We start from the raw sequence: 16,473 nt of genomic DNA on the forward strand, positions 1-16,473 counted from the left end.
TAAGATGGAAGGCAAAAGTCCTTAGAAGTAATTTCTGTTTTAACAAGCAGGGGCTCTAAGGGCATGCTGTGTTTATGCCTGGGAAAGGTATTTGGCTGGTAGAGTAGAATGTACTCATGAAATGCTGTTTCCTTTCTTCTACAAAAGGTAAGGAGGCCAAAGGGAAGCACCCAGGCAGTAATCACAAGCATTCACACATACCTTGCCATGTAGTGAATATTGATATTATTGACTAGTATGGAGTATGATGGTAGTCAAATGACTACAGTTCACTCACAGCTATCTGCATTTAGCACTGTTTAGTTAAAACAACCCCAAAACCTAGCTGATAATTTTTTTGGTAAAAGTTTTTTCTTGCTGCTCTGACAAGGAACTGAAAACAGCTTCTTCTGTCTTTCTATTGTGGGACATCCCTCTGAGAAAAAACCCTGAGCATAAAAAATCCAGAAATATAAATGTCAAAATAGTTAAATTAGCAGCTCTTCTTTTGCACTTTAGCTCTTCTTTTGCACTTTGCTCTATGTTTTTAGTGTATTATGAATTCTTTATTGCAGCACAGTCAATAGGCATTTAACAAGAATGAGTTTGCTCAGATGAAATCAGCCAAGGGAAGTCCTTTAACTTAAATGTTCTTGAAAGGGACTGAACTGAGTGCAATGCAAATCATATCTTTCTATCTGAACAGATAGTGAGTGGCACCAACACTGCATTCTTCTCTAATATGCTCCATTAATCTCCAATTATCTTCTGACAAGTCATATCTGTGTATAAGGAGGTACTTATAACCCTTTGTGCAGTTGGTTCCTGACCACTTTTCCGAGTCTATCAACAAACCTACTTGTCAGTTCTTGCCAAGCATTACACAAGTTCAGTGGTATGGAAGCTTGCTCGTCCTGCAAGTTATTACATACAAAATATTCAGCTAAATATTTAAGCTAATCTGTTTTATATAAGGAAAATAAGTTGATTTTTTATTGAGTGTCCTTTTTCTTAAGTGTGATACTTCATGAAATGTTCAGTGCTTTTTTTTTTTTTCTGAATATGTTGCATCCTTCTCCTTTGCTAGGTCTGACGAGGATGTTCAGGCAGTTGGGTAGGTAACAGCATCTTCATATAAATTCAAAAGTATGTTTTCTCTTTGCATTTTTTCCAGTACTGCATGCCTTTGTGATTTTGAATTATGTGTTGGTATTCGTTTACATCTCTGTGTTGTCCCATTAGACACGTAATGACTGATTATGGTTCCATGGGGTGTAAGTCAGTGTGTAATTTGGCCTGCAGGCTTATCTAAACAAAAGAATGTAGAACAAATAAAGTCAGCATTAGGGCATTTTGAGTGCTGATTGTTTCAAATCAGATACACAGGAAACCAGATGTTGGAGTTTATCTAAAGCACTTGCAGCCAAACATGTAACTAAGTACAGCAGCAGTGGTGTATGGCACTTTTTGCTCATAGTTAGCAATATGTTTCCAGCAAACACACATTTATTCTTATTCCTCAATTCACTTTTATGCATGCTCTTTTTTTTTTCTGTTCTGTTAGAAGAGAAGACTCCTGTTTAATGCATTGTGGTCTGATTCTGCAGGTCTTCTGGGAGCAAAATCAAATTCAAGGAGAATGTACAACAATTGCAGTATCAGCCATGTCTCTACTGCCAATGAACTTAGGGGCCTAAAATTAGATACGTAAAGAGGCTTTGCTCTTTTAACTCTACTGGGCACTTCTAGCTCTTAGAGTTCTATATGGGACAATCTGAGTATTTGGAATTTGTAGATGGCTATGTATAAGTACGCAGTAAGGAGTTAAAATCCCAGCTTCAAATGCTCAGATTTTTAACGTTTTCACAAAAACCTAAAATAAAAATAAGTCTGTTAATTTAGGCTAGTACTGAATACACTTCAGTTGCACAGTTATAAGGAAGAAAACTTCTCATGGAATTCTCATAAAGAAGTGATTCAATCTATACTAATAGTACATTTCTACCATATTATTCCAACATGACTACTCAGATAAACTTGAATGCCATTTGCCTGTTGAAAGTGATAATAATAGCAAATTGAACTGGTTTTTAACAACAGACTGGTGGTCAAGTGTGGCACTAATAGACACCTTCCATTCAGTTTCCTTTTATCTGAGGAAAGTAAGGATTTGGAAATGTCTTAATATAGGCTCAAAAATACTTTGCCTCTCTATACAGCTTTAAAATGAACTGCATTTGGGGCCGGGAGATGATATGAATACCTGCCACAAGAAAGAAGTCAAGAAATAATGCTATGATCTAACAGGTGGTTCCTACCTCTGGATAGTCTTCCCATGGAATTTCTGTCAATGTGCAGCTCCACAAACCAAATTTGAAAAATCATATTTTTACTTCATAGACATTTGTTACTCTAAGTGGTGGAGCCTGGTGTTGTGAGAGAGTGAGTGTCTTAAGAACTTTTGGTCTGGAAGTTGGTAAGCAGTTAACTCATAGTGTCAGCTCTTAGGATGGATTGATCCCTCCTTCCTTGCATATGGGATCAAGATATATGATTATAATATCACTGTCTGAGGCTGGACTGACAGGCATTCTTCAGAGGTGATTGCTTTTCCCTTTCTCCATTGACTGAAAAACAAAAGCAGAGTATTTTGGCTTAACTGTGCCACAGAGTGGGCATGGACTAAAATTAAGTGGTTTTCCCTTTTATTTAGTGCTATGTGTCCCATAGTACATTTAATGCACATACAGTCTTTTAAACTAGAAATATTTTAATCAAATAGTGAAATATTCTGTCATTGAAGTGCATAGAGAACATTTTTTACAGTGCATATAGAGTTCAGTACGCTAAATCTTACTGAATATGTCATACTGGAAAACTGGGTTGAAGCACCTTTAAAAAATTGTTTGGTTGGTCTCAGTGTAAAGAAGCTGGTAAATAGTCTCCTATTTTAAATAAAAATTTATTTAAAATAAAATTTACAGATGAATTCGGTTCCTTATTTTAATATTTCATTTGCTTTTGTTAACAAAAGTTATAATAAAACTTAAGGTGGTCTAGATGTCAAAAATTTTGATGTGCAAAATCAAACCTAATTCATAAAAAAAAAAATAAATCAGGATTATGTTTCCATTTTAACTGTGTACATAATCAATAAGCCAGTTATGGATTTACTGTTTCTACTGTCAGCTCACTGTTCAAACTAACTTCTTTCTAAGTGTAGAACAGTGATAAAAACACACTTCACAAAAGACTGTCTGGTTGGCTTTCTCTTCCATACTCTTTCATTTAAGAGTTACTCTATATATGGGGAAACTTTCCAGCACTAAAAGGAAGTCCTTGTCCTAAGAAGGAGAAAAATTGAAATAGGTGAAAGTGATTAAAAGATAGTGCTACTGAAGGAGCTAATGTTATCAATCTGCTTTGTGCTCTCCCCTGTTACCAGGTATATGGCATTATCTTCACACAGTCTGTTACTTAATGATTTGAGAAATAAATATTAATGGGACAGGAACAGTTTCATGTTAAACTGTACCAAATTTACTGTCTGTTTCTACCCATGTGTCTGTGTTTTCCTTGTTTAATTTGGCAAGTATCTCCTTTTATTAAAGTTCTTTGGTGTTTTTATTCCTGGGAGTAACAACTTCAGGTGCCCTTATGAATAATATAAGGAGACACCACAGTTCTCAGCAGACTTTTGTAAAGCAGACCATGTGCAAATGGTATAAATTATATCTAAAGTTGTGCTTGGGTTTTCTGGTGAATACGAAAAAACCTTTCCCAACAAAAAAACATAAATTGGAATTATTTGCAATATGAGATCTGTTTTTTGTTTTTGTTTTTGTTTTGTTTTTTTTTTCCACCTTCTTTATCTGAGAAAAGTGCAAAATTTTCCTGGTTATTTTGTCCTGGTATTTGTAGGCATTACCTGTTTGAAGATGACCAAGATAATGGGAACCACATGCAATCAGATTTCCTATTGTAGGTGCAAATTAGGAGTTCACTGTTTTCCCCATGCTATAAAGAATATGTACAGATTCTTCATGTCATGAGAAGCAGCACATGAAAAGGAAGGATGGCTTCTCTTTCTGCTCCATTTCTTTGCCTTCCCTCCTTGCTCCTCTGCAACAACAAAAATTAGGCATTTGTTCCCATAAAGTCAGTTTGGAAAAGGAAAACTTATTAAAATAAATAGAGTGAAGGTATAGTTGTTCTGGCTTGAGCTGCAGCTATTACAAACTTACCATGTGTAGCAGCTGGACCTTACAACTTTGAGTTTTATTTCTGGAAAGCATCACTGCCATGTGTGGAATGCCTTTTAATAGTCTGCATTTCCTCAGAATTAAAGCATTATCATGAATGATTCTTATGAATTACTTCATTGCTCAGAAGCTCATGGCTTCTTGCTATTTAAAACAATTTTGTGTGTGTGTGTGTGATTTTTGGGAATTTTGATTTACAACTGAGCATTGCTGTGTAAGTCAGTTTTGGAAGTTCACTCAGGGAAAGTGACATTTAACTTCAGAAACTGTTGGTTCCAGGAAGAACATTTCAAATTAGGAGGCAACTCCTCACAACTCTGACAGTCACCTGAAGGACAGAAAATATTTAGAAGAGAGGACATGATGCTTGTGTTTACTGTTGACATAGATGTTTGAATGTTTGGAACACCAAACATTATTAGGTTAATATATTAGAGAAAAATTAATCATAGAACCATTAAAGTTGGAAAAGGTCTTTCAGAGCATCAATTCCAACCATCAACCCAACACCATCATGCTAACTAAGCAATGTCCTGAAAAAAAAATAAAGGATTTAGTATTTAATAGATTTTATTGTTAAGGTTAAAGAGCTAAAACAGGTATTCTGTTGTGGTCGTTTAGTACTTCAGAACATGAACCTGAACTGACTGAATTTAGTGTCTCTTAAGTGGCTCTGAGAGTAGGAAGGAACCTTATAATGTCACCACCCGAGTATTATGAGCCTCAGAAGTGTTATTTCTGCTTGAACTTGATGCTTAGGAGCAGAATTCTAGGATGAAATTATTTATCTTAATACTTGTGTATGCCAGAATCAGCTTTTTGAAACAAATCTAGTCTGGAACCACACCGGCAAAAATTTTTCTCTCTACAGACCTGAGCACGTGGAAAATGTGAGAGGGGAAGCATGGAGTCAGCCTTTTAGATATCTTAATGCAGCAGATGTAAATTAAAAAAAAAAACAACATTGAAATCTTATATCCATTTTCTAATTATATTGCACAGACCTTGTTTTCACTCCTTGCCAGGTGTGCGATGATTCTTCCAATAGTAAGCTTTGATGCTGTAGGCTTTTTAGTGTTCAGCTTGAATGTGGTCCAGCCAAAGTGGTCCTGTCAAATTAACTTGAGATTTCAACAATTTCGTATTCTACAAGGAAAAGTTTCTTCTTTCTATCATGTGGGTTGGTTTTTAATTTGTACTCATCACAGCATCTGCAAGTGTCAGTATTTAGGCTTTTACTTCTTTTGTTTGGCACTTAATTTTAGTGGTTTCATCCTGCCCCCAGCATTCATATTTTTTTTTTCTTCTTTTTCTTCTTTTTTTTCTTCTTTCTGTATGTGTCATCCTATGCTAAGTTACACTCTGCCAGCTCACAATTGTATGTGCCATGCTTTCCAGGATGATCAGAATTAAAATAGCTTCCTTAAAACCTGTTAGGATCACTAGTAGTCATGGAAAAAAATTATTTTAGGCACATGGATTGTTCACATTTATAGTGAAAAAGTCAGCCCTGTACTTCGTGGAAATGGTACTGGGGTTACAGCTTTTAAAACACAGTAAGTTTCCATCAGCTAAAGGGCTAGCTCCACTTCTCTGCTTTATTGCAGTTTGTGAGTCAACTCCTTTGTTCATTTGCCATTGTATGTCTTTCCAATCTGTATTCCAGTCTGTAATAAAATTTGCAGCTTTCTTATGCTTGGAAAGTAAACTGAGCATCTTTTTATCCATCATGCTTACCCTACTGAGAGGACTGCATTCAAAGACCTGAGACTCTTCCCTGGCCTGTGGGAGAATTTTTTAACACTGGTGAATATAGTCACCAAATAGAATACTTAAAAAATTAAAGAAGGGGTTTAGAGAAGTTGAAGTATTCATATTCACATTCATATCACATTCTCAGCAAGACACGAGGGCACGGTCTTAAGTTGTGCCGGGGGAGGTTTAGGTTGGACATGAGAAAGAATTTCTTTACGGAGAGGGTGATCAGACATTGGAATGGGCTGCCCTGGGAAGTAGTGGATTCTCCGTCCCTGGAGACTCAATGCCATGGTCTAGTAACTACAGTGGTAGTGGATCAAGGGTTGGACGTGATGATCTCCGAGATCCCTTCCAACCCAGCCAATTCTATGATTCTATGATATCAAATAGTATTAATTGAGGAATTAAAGGTCAAATTGTTTCTACGGTCACACCCATACTATTGAAATTGTGAGTTCGGTGAATTTCTCCTTATAGAGAAACAGTCCTCAAGGAGACAAACAGTTCTTCTAGGATGTTCTTGTGTGTTTGAACTGTTTATATCTGCAACTCTATTGTTGTCTATACATATTGGTATGGCATGTGTTCTAAGCATCAACTTCACTGATTCTGACAAACCAGAAAGCCATGTCTTGTATTAGAATAATTTCTTTGATATACTGCTCAGTACCTTAAGCAAGAAAAAGAGCTTATTGTCTCCCTAATGTATTATTATTTCTTTGAATTATCTGTGCAGTGAAAAGACGTTTAGAAGGGAATACCCAAGAAATGTCACGAGCCAACAGCTTCACTGATGACATGGAGCTTTTACCAGAGGAGTCACCACTGCCACCTGTATCTGATGTGACACAGTAAGTTGAGCAACTTTTAATTGATAATGTAAATGCTCACTAATGGTAAGGGAGATTTGTCAATAAATGAACATATTATTCTTTGGCTTGCTGCACTTGAAGTGATTGAGTTAGATCTTTAACTGTATGTGAACTTTTCTACAAAATGCAAGTTTCCCTTAAGTCTACCTGTAGTAGTCAGGTACTTGGAAAGAGAAGCTTTGCTCTGCGGCAGGTGGCTTGCAGTCTCATCTTTGTTTTACTTTTAAGGCAGTTGACTCAGTTCCTGAGGTTGTTTTACAGGTAGGTTTATACTTTGTAAAACTCTGAATCAATGTGAGCTCTGAAGTATTACTAAAAGCATTCCTAGTATGAATAATGTATGAATTTATTGGAAAATTAATTAAATAGTCATTTCTAGATACAGCTTGAAAATAGAAAGGCTACATTCTGTGTAGTATCTCGACAAAGTAGGCACACTTGTGAGGAAATGAAGTTCTAAAAATACAAAAGTAAGTTATTAAAGAGATATTGAAGGTGGATTAACCAGGTGAGAAAGCCCTCATTATCAGTTAGTTCATTGCTGTTGTTGAAAGGTATCTCATGTTGCTTGTATTAGGTTTAGCAAATGTCTATTTTTTGAAATGAGCATAAGAGTATCTTCATTCAGTATCTCCATATTGTGGTTTGATGGGATCTTGAGTGACCTCCATGCTTTTGTCCTCTGATGTACAATTCAAGTGTTGGGGATGGGGATTCTCATGAAGGTCCTAATGAAGCATTAGGATGCTATGATAATGGCGGTGGAAAAACTCATGTGAGTTCATGACTGCAAGAGGAAAATATGGAATTGTCATTGGAAAAACTCTTTGGTAAATATCTGAGATTGAAAGGAATTCCTTGCTTTCAGATAAGGAAAAATATCAGCAACGGTGTTCAGGATGAATTTGGAATCACCATGCTTTCAGTCTATAGCATAATTGCTTTTTAAACTTGCTTTCACAACACATGGTTATTTTTCCTCCAGGTAACCTCATATAGATGGTGTGTCCACTAAACTGATAGCAACTACACAGTGCATTTATACAAGATAACCTGATGCTAGTATTTTACAATTGGTCCTTTCTAAGAAAAAATAAAATAAAATAAAATAAAATAAATCATCACAGTGCAAGCACAGAATTTTGCATTTGGAAAGAAACATTTCTAATCTTGTTTCTAATATTTAATGTATGAAAATTGGTGGTATGTTATGTTATTTTATAGGGTGCACCTTGCCAAATGAACCTGCATTTATAACTGCATTTATACATTTTTTTTGTGGGGGAAGTAAGAGGGGATGGAAGAAATATAATCAAATATAAAAATGAAAAAAATTAAAATATGGAAATTATTTGAAGTAATATACTTACAGAGTTTAATATACTGTCAGTTCATTAATTCCTTTTAATGTGGGTGTCACAGATAAAGAGACTATCTAAACAATGATTTTGCAACCGTTGCTAAATGAATTATTAAATTTCTAAGACCCACTATATCTAGTGTATGTATAAATAATGTTATAGAAGTAAAAAAATGTTATAAAGATACTACATAAAATGAAAGCTAAAACCACCATTTCACATATTTTTATGCTTCTAAAGACAAGCATGAGAGTTTTCACATTTATCTCGTTTTTATGTTTGTAAGCCTACTTGGTAGGTTACATTACTTTATGAGTTATCTTGATTCTTGAGTAGAAATGTAGTATTTCATTATTTGTGAACTGCACTGGAAAAGCACAGAACATGAAGTATTTATGGATCTTGATTTTTAGAAAAGATATTCCTGTTATGCTACATAGTGTGATTATTTGTCCTGTCTTTTAGCAGAAGTGTAAGCAGGTAAATATTCATACGTGCTATACTTGCCTTGGTGTGTCAGCTTTCCAAAACAGCCTGGCTTTTTCTTTGCACTCAGTAATGTATTCCCTTCAAAAATTGTGCCTTGTAATTTGTGAGAGTATTTTTATTTTTTCAGTTTAAAGTTCCATTTTTAGTCTAGTTGTTTACCTGATTAGGATAAACATTTATTCAGTTTGTTCACATAAATGTTGGTTCATGCTCTGGGGTTCTCCTTTTCCCCCTTCCCTCCTCCCCCTTATTAGAGCGAGCTACTTAATGGAAAGTAGTTTTGTGCCATTTGGGAATAACCTGCATTTGGTAACCCCTGTGAAAAATCTTCGTCCTAAGAGACACAATGTATGACAAAAATTCTTGCAGGAGGTAGAATTCAGCCAAATGTGTAGAAATAGGCAATGAACTATCTCAGTTTGTAAAGTGATTGAAAACATGGTTTTCACTTAAGTAATGACAGTGTGCTAGGATGATGAGAGTTTCACATGGAGAACCCCATGAAGTCAAGCTTGATATTGTCAAGCGGCCAAAAGGCAAAGTTTTCCTTCTTCAACAAGCATTATGAGTTACAAAATCAATGTCAGCGTATGCCTTTACTCCAGAGCCAGTAACTGGTCATTTTTTAAACTTTGGAAGCTGCTATGTTGATTATTAAACATGAAATGTCAAGTCTACAACTGCAGTGTTGTGAGGTGTGGTTTGGGTTTGTTTAGGGTTTTTGTTTGGTTGGCTGGTTTTCCTTTTTCCCTTTTCCCCCCTTCTTTCTTTCTCTTTCCCCCTTTCTTTCTTTCTCTTCCCCCCTTTCTTTCTTTCCTTTTCCCCCCTTTCTTTCTTTCTTTTCCCCCCTTTCTTTCTTCTTTCTTTTCTTTCTTTCTTTCTTTCTTTTCCCCCCCTTTTTCTTCTTTCTTTCCCCCCTTTCTTCTTTCTTTTCCCCCTTCTTTCTTTCTTTTCCCCCCTTTCTTTCTTTTCCCCCCTTTTCTTTTTCTCTTTTTCCCCCCTTTCTTTCTTTCCTTTTTCTTTCTTTCTTTCTTTCTTTCTTCTTTCTTTCTTTTTCTTTCTTTCTTTTCTTTCTTTCTTTCTTGTTCTTTCTTTCTTTCTTTCTTTCTTCTTCTTTCTTTCTTTCTTTCTTTTCTTCTTTCTTTCTTTCTTTCTTTCTTTCTTTCTTTCTTTCTTTTCTTCTTTCTTTCTTTCTTTCTTTCTTTCTTTCTTTTCTTTCTTTCTTTCTTTCTTTCTTTCTTTCTTTCTTTCTTTCTTTCTTTCTTTCTTTCTTTCTTTCTTTCTTTCTTTCTTTCTTTCTTTCTTTCTTTCTTTCTTTCTTTCTTTCTTTCTTTCTTTCTTTCTTTCTTTCTTTCTTTCTTTCTTTCTTCTTTCTTTCTTTTCTTTCTTTCTTTCTTTCCTTTCTTCCTTTCTTCTTTTCTTTCTTCCTTTCTTCCTTTCTTCCTTCTTCCTTTCTTCCTTTCTTCCTTTCTTCCTTCTTTCCTTTCTCCTTTCTTCCTTTCTTCCTTTCTTCCTTTTCTTTCCTTTCTTCCTTTCTCCTTTCTTCCTTTCTTCCTTTCTCCTTTCTTCCTTCTTCCTTTCTTCCTTTCTTCCTTCTTCCTTTCTTCCTTTCTTCCTTTCTTCCTTTCTTCCTTTCTTCCTTTCTTCCTTCTTCCTTTCTTCCTTTCTTCCTTTCTTCCTTTCTTCCTTTCTTCCTTTCTTCCTTTCTTCCTTTCTTCCTTTCTTCCTTTCTTCCTTTCTTCCTTTCTTCCTTTTCTTCCTTTCTTCCTTTCTTCCTTTCCTTCTTCCTTTCTTTCCTTTCTTCCTTTCTTCCTTTCTTTCCTTTCTTCCTTTCCTTCCTTTCCTTCCTTTCCTTCCTTTCTTCCTTCCTTCTTCCTTCCTTCCTTCCTTCCTTCCTTCCTTCCCTTCCTTCCTTCCTTCCTTCCCTTCCTTTCCTTTCCTTTCTTCCTTTCCTTCTTCCTTCCTTCCTTCCTTCCCTTCCTTCCTTCCTTCCTTCCTCCTTCCTTCCTTCCCTTCCTTCCTTCCTTCCTTCCTTCCTTCCTTCCTTCCTTCCTTCCTTCCTTCCTTCCTTCCCTTCCTCCTCTTCCTTCCTTCCTTCCTTCCTTCCTTCCTTCTTCCTTCCTTCCTTCCTTCCTTCCTTCCTTCCTTCCTTCCTTCCTTCCTTCCTTCCTTCCTTCCTTCCCTTCCTTCTTCCTTCCTCCTTCCTTCCTTCCTTCCTTCCTTCCTTCCTCCTTCCTTTCCTTCCTTCCTTCCTTCCTTCCTTCCTTTCCTTCCTTCCTTCCTTCCTTCCTTCCTTCCTTCCTTCCTTCCTTCCTTCCTTCCTTCCTTCCTTCCTTCCTTCCTTCCTTCCTTCCTTCCTTCCTTCCTTCCTTCCTTCCTTCCTTTTCTTTTCTTCCTTTCTTTCTTCCTTTCTTTCCCCCCCTTCCTTTCTTTCCCCCCCTTCCTTCTTTTCATTTTTTTTTCTGTTGTGAACTGTAGATTCTTCTGAAATCCCCTCTGCTAGACAGGTGATAGGAAGGATGCTTTCTGACAACAGTAACCTCTGCCTTTGTCGATACTGTCTTCAAGACTGCCTTCCTTGTGTGAGGAGGCAGATACTGCCTTGGGAGAATTGAGTTTCTATCTTGGGCTGTGCTACCTTGGACAAACATCTGTTGCATCACTCTGCATGTGTGCATTAGTCTTACAGTAACTAAAGTGGTTGTTTGGCAAAACCTATCAGGCTGGCTGGAAACTGGTGATACTACTAGTTAAGAATGCATCTTGTGTGAAAACAGAGCAGTCCATGGAGTTCAGGATACTTTCCTGTAGAAAGGTAGCTGCTTTGGATCACTTAGATACTTGGGATGATGTTTGTCACCAGTGATCTGGGCAAAAATGTAGAAAAATGCAACTTCCTGTGCAAGGGAAAAAAAGCATCATATTCAAGATAGAATTCTGTGGTTGCCTGAAGTTCTTGCGAAACATCTGTGGCCCAGGCTCTCGGGGTGAAATCTCATGTGGTTTCTCACCTGAGTGGGACTTTGTATATATATTCTGGCTGCTTCTGAGACATCCAAGGCTGAGTAAAAGTGATGGTGTTAGAGATTAATCAAATCTGATAAATGAAATAAATGTTAATTGATGAGTAATTCTGTTTTTAACAATAAATGCTTAGACTAAGCTTTACCCACTTACCCACCAAATTTCTCAAATACTCTGCTGAGCAGTCAGTAGATGACTCCATCAGTGCATAGAGAGACTGCAAGATGATGTGTTTTCTGTGCTTTGAAATCTAGAAAAAAAATAGTGATTATATTTGACTCATAAATCATGTTTGCTTGGTCCATAGAGTTAGTCTTCTACATAAGTTTGTAACAGTTTGTAAATTAAGTTTATATTTTAGGGAATCTTGTGAAGTCTAAATCTTGAGGATGTTCTGGAGATGGAAAGCTCATTTTATCACTTTACAGTTTCTTGTTAACCTCAGCACTTTCTTTGTTTCATCTGGGGGTTTGGGTTTTTTTGATGGAAGATGTAGAATCCAACAATTTCGAGATGGATCCTGCATCTAGTTTGATTCAACATAACCTATGGCACTTCTTTCTATATTATGTGTGGAAGTGCTGCTTTCCTCCTAATTTCCTACTGTATATACAGATTTCTGACAGAAGGACAGAGGACTTGTTACGGAATTAGGCTTGCTAGTAAAAATAATTCATGGTAAACTCCTATATCTCTGTAACAGATTCTTAAGTAATCAAAGAAGTAGGAGATAACTCTAAATGGCACTGATGGATAGGCTGTAATTTCTGCCTTTTTTGATACGTTTTGTCCCTTGTCCATTGTTGGCAGGATGGCTTTATGTGTCTGATATAGCCTATTATGTGTATCACAAGGTTTTTGAAGAAAGAAAGGTACTGAGGTCTGTAAAACAAGCTGTAAGCTTTCTAGTTCTTCAGCTGTGTCCATAAGCAAGAAAAATGCAAATAAAACCTCTCAAATTGCGTGTGAATTTGAGTGACAAAAGGAAGAAAGGGGAAGAAATACACATCAGAATGAGAGCAGGGACAAACCTTGCTGGATTTTTGATCTTTCTTCCTAGCATGAACATCTGGGGCCAGCTACTCAATTATAGCTGATTCAAGCCAGAAATTATATCTGAGACATTCTTTACCTGTTTTAAGTGTCACTGTCTCTGGGGATGGTTGTGTGGCTTAATAAACAAGCAAGATGTTAAACTACAAGTCATGGAGATCTGCACTAAAATACTCTTGCAGCATCAAAATCCATCCTTGAAGTAGAAGAGCAAACATCAGCAGCAGAAATGAAGGGCACAAGTGGACAGCTTGCTGTGGTCCTCTCTAAATGGAAACAAAAATTAGGGTTTTGGAAAGGCAGAACTGCTTACGGGCGATGATTACAGGACTAGGGAAGGCCCTCTATGTTACCTGGGATTAAGGGGCATGAAGCTGGAAGGCTTCAATCTGTGGCAATTGAGAGTTAATTTGGCTGAGAAACCTGTAAGGGGGAATTATGATGTGGAGGGTGTGGAGTTGGTGTGGAAGTTGCTGAGGCATCTTATTTCAGATGGTCTTGGGTCTTGTGTTCGTTCCTTTGATGATTCCTTTTCATCTTCTCTGGTGTACTCCTGTTTTTACAGATCAGTCATCTCTTGGCCCTTGTTTTTATACACACATATATATATGTGTGTATATAACCCAATATATAACCACAATAACCCTGAGGAGGCAGGGAGCATTAGCTTACACACCCTGCCACTGACTGGAGTCATCATATGCAATAAATCCAGTGCCTGTTGATCATCCAAAGGGGAAAAGAGACTCTGGAAAGGAAGAGCAAAAGTTCTGCCCCATTTAGAAGCCTCATGTACTTTACTGAGGAGCAGTGAGCACCTTCTGTGAGGAGGAAGAGTATCTACTATATGTGATTTGCTTGTTTTCTATCATCGTTTCTATGTGAAATTGCACAAATGGTGTTTGTCTCTTTCTGGATTCTTCCTGGCTGCACTGTGAGCTTTGTAAGAGTAAAGGAGAGCACTGAACATAACTTTAAGCTTCAATTTTATTTGCCTGCAGCTGGTCATTGTATTATGCAGATTGTGATGACAACAACCTCTGGCCATGAAAATATTTTCTATCATACACACCAGAGTTAACCAGCAGGAAAGACAAAATTTAGCCAATGGGCTGTACTGAAAGTTTGCAGCAACCTGGTCCCAGATAGTCTCAGGAAAGATATACACAGCCCCAGCTTTAGAAGCAGACATCCTGTTTTTGTTTTTCAGAGTTCTGTGGTTAAAAGCTGTGGTGTTCAAAGCTCTTTATGCTGCGAGGAAAAGCAAAAGTTAGAAATTCTATATGTCAGCATGGCTAAACAACTGTGCTTGAGTACACATTTTGTAGCTCATGAAGGTCACACAAAGGTAAATGTCAGCTGGTTTCTGAGCAGAGAGCAGTGTAATGCTGCAGTTCAGCAGTCATCACGTCAGCTCTCTTGGGAGGAAACCTTTAGAAGGTGAGATCCACATCCAATGACCATCATCAGGGGTAATTGCCATCCGCTGAACAGCTGGAGTAATAACTCTTCAGCTGGAACAGGCTGCCAGGGAAGTGATAGCTACACCTGTTCCCCACGGGAAAGTGGGGTCTTAATTACTTTTCATGGGTTGAGAGTGAGCCCAACAGTTGCTCTTCTTTCAGAGGCCCTGTCCACAACAGTCAAATGGTGTTAAGGAACTTTGGGTTGAATACAATTCTGGCTAAAACAATTCAATGCAAATGTTTAGAAAGCACTTATGTACTTCTGCTACATTCCTATATATTAGCCTATGAATAATGGGGCTGTGAAAATGGCTTATTGTTTCAGTTTGAGGTCTTAAAATGGACTAATAGAAGTGTAGAGATCTGAAAGTGGAAACAACCAAATATTCACTGTTCTCACCTACAAGTTTGGGTTTTTTTTGTTCAAGCTCATAGTATGAAAACTAGCCCTTAGATTGCATGAATGGAGATCTTATCTGCAAAATGATTAATAGAATAACCCAGCATTAGTATGTGGTTATTGCACAATGAGAGGAAGTGGGAATATCAGCTTTAAATAATAATAATAAAAAAAGGGAATATCCAGTTGCCATAAACTATACAAGAACTCTGAGAAAGGGTGAAAAGATAAGTCAGAGGTAAGGTAAAATGTCAAGGTCTGCAACATGGCACTTCCTTCTCACAGGGGGAACTAAGACTCTGAGGGAGAGGATGACCGAGTTCTGGGCTCTGTCATCATTGAATTCAGATACAAAAGGAGTACCACAATTTAATCTTCAGTGAGAAACAGAATGTTCTGTGAGGATTGAGGCTCAATGAAGCAAAGAAGTTACTCTTGTCTGATCATCTTTGTGCTCGCTGGAGGCTGCCTGAAAGAAAAAAGCATCAAGTCTGCTCCCCACTTCACCAGAACTGGGGTCTGGTGATGGTGGGTGGGACACTTAGCACTGCTGTTCACTGGAGAGGAAAATCCCACCATTGCTAGTAAGCTATGCAGCTACAGTTCCAAGAAGGTGCTTCATGTTTACTCTGAGCATCTAGCTTCTGTCATTAAAAACAAGTTTAGGAACACTGCTGTGGTTTTGGTTTTGTTTTTGGATTCAGTTTGGTTTGGTTTGGGTTTTTTTCCCTCGTGGAATAATTGATCATAGTACTGGCAGATATGAGATATGAGTAGTTTCCCCCATTGCCCAATAACACAGAAATTTTATACAAAATGAATGGAACAAACTTTATAACATGCTAGGTTTTAAAGCTTACATTAGATGTGCTCAAATAAAATGTTGCTATATACCCTTTTAGATTACTGGTCAGCTCTTGAAAAGAGGATGTTCAAACCTTTTTCTAGTTTTATTTCAGCCTTGGAATTGTTCCCTCCATCTGTAGATGGCAGTGTAGGTTTTATCATCCAACACTGTGCAACTCTTTATACAAAGCAAATTTTCATGTTTCTATGGTTTTGGTCTATCTGTACAAAAAATATTTATATCTTTATCATAACTTCCTCCTATAACTTAGTGGGTTTTTTCTTATTGACGAAGCAGTTCACTTCATCACCAGCAAATCTATAATATTGAATATTGTTAAATCTAGTAATTAGGTAGTAATCTTTTATAGGATAATTTAATCTACTGATAGCTAATTAATGATAATTTTATTACTAAGATAGGGACAACTAGATCAATTTATATCTTTTGTTTCTAGCTTTCTAATTGTACTGTTATCTCTTGACATTTATTAATCGTTAACTCTGATGTGCATCTAATATAGGTAGTACTGATGACAATTCTGTTCACTGCACCCAAAACCATTACTAAGTGCTTCAAAGAGAGATTTAGATAAGTGTCTGTCATTTCTTAACTGAAAAAGGTAAAATAGTGGAAACTTAACAGACAGTAGAACTTGCTAATCCACTTGCATACTTTTTACCATTATAAGGCTTTGCGTTAGGTTATACCTTTTAGTACCACCTATTTTTGTATTGTCACCTCTAGTTTCAAACTATTTAAAAATGCTGTTTGAGGATTTATTTCAGCACCTAGTGTGTTTTAATTATAGTGTAATATGAAAGCAACACTGGCATTAGTATAAATTGATGCCACTATATAGTAACCTTTTCTAAGAGCTTGACACTGCTTTTGAGTTCTTTAAAGGTTTTGGATTGGTTTTGTTTGTTTTTCAGTATGAAGAGTAACTTTTAAGACTTTTA

General features: G+C 36.9%; 1 protein-coding gene across 1 annotated transcript in view; it reads left to right on the top strand.

Moving 5' to 3' along the window:
• Positions 1-16,473, top strand: part of LOC103538133 (potassium voltage-gated channel subfamily KQT member 1) — a 471,128-nt gene that overhangs the window by 77,068 nt on the left and 377,587 nt on the right. The window contains exons 11-12 of the mRNA XM_030444254.1: positions 6,736-6,850; positions 8,698-8,712. Of these exons, the coding sequence (XP_030300114.1) occupies positions 6,736-6,850; positions 8,698-8,712 (130 nt within the window). The remainder of the gene's footprint in view (positions 1-6,735; positions 6,851-8,697; positions 8,713-16,473) is intronic.

The sequence above is a fragment of the Calypte anna genome, chromosome 1, assembly GCF_003957555.1.
Source record: "Calypte anna isolate BGI_N300 chromosome 1, bCalAnn1_v1.p, whole genome shotgun sequence".
NCBI lineage: Eukaryota > Metazoa > Chordata > Aves > Apodiformes > Trochilidae > Calypte > Calypte anna.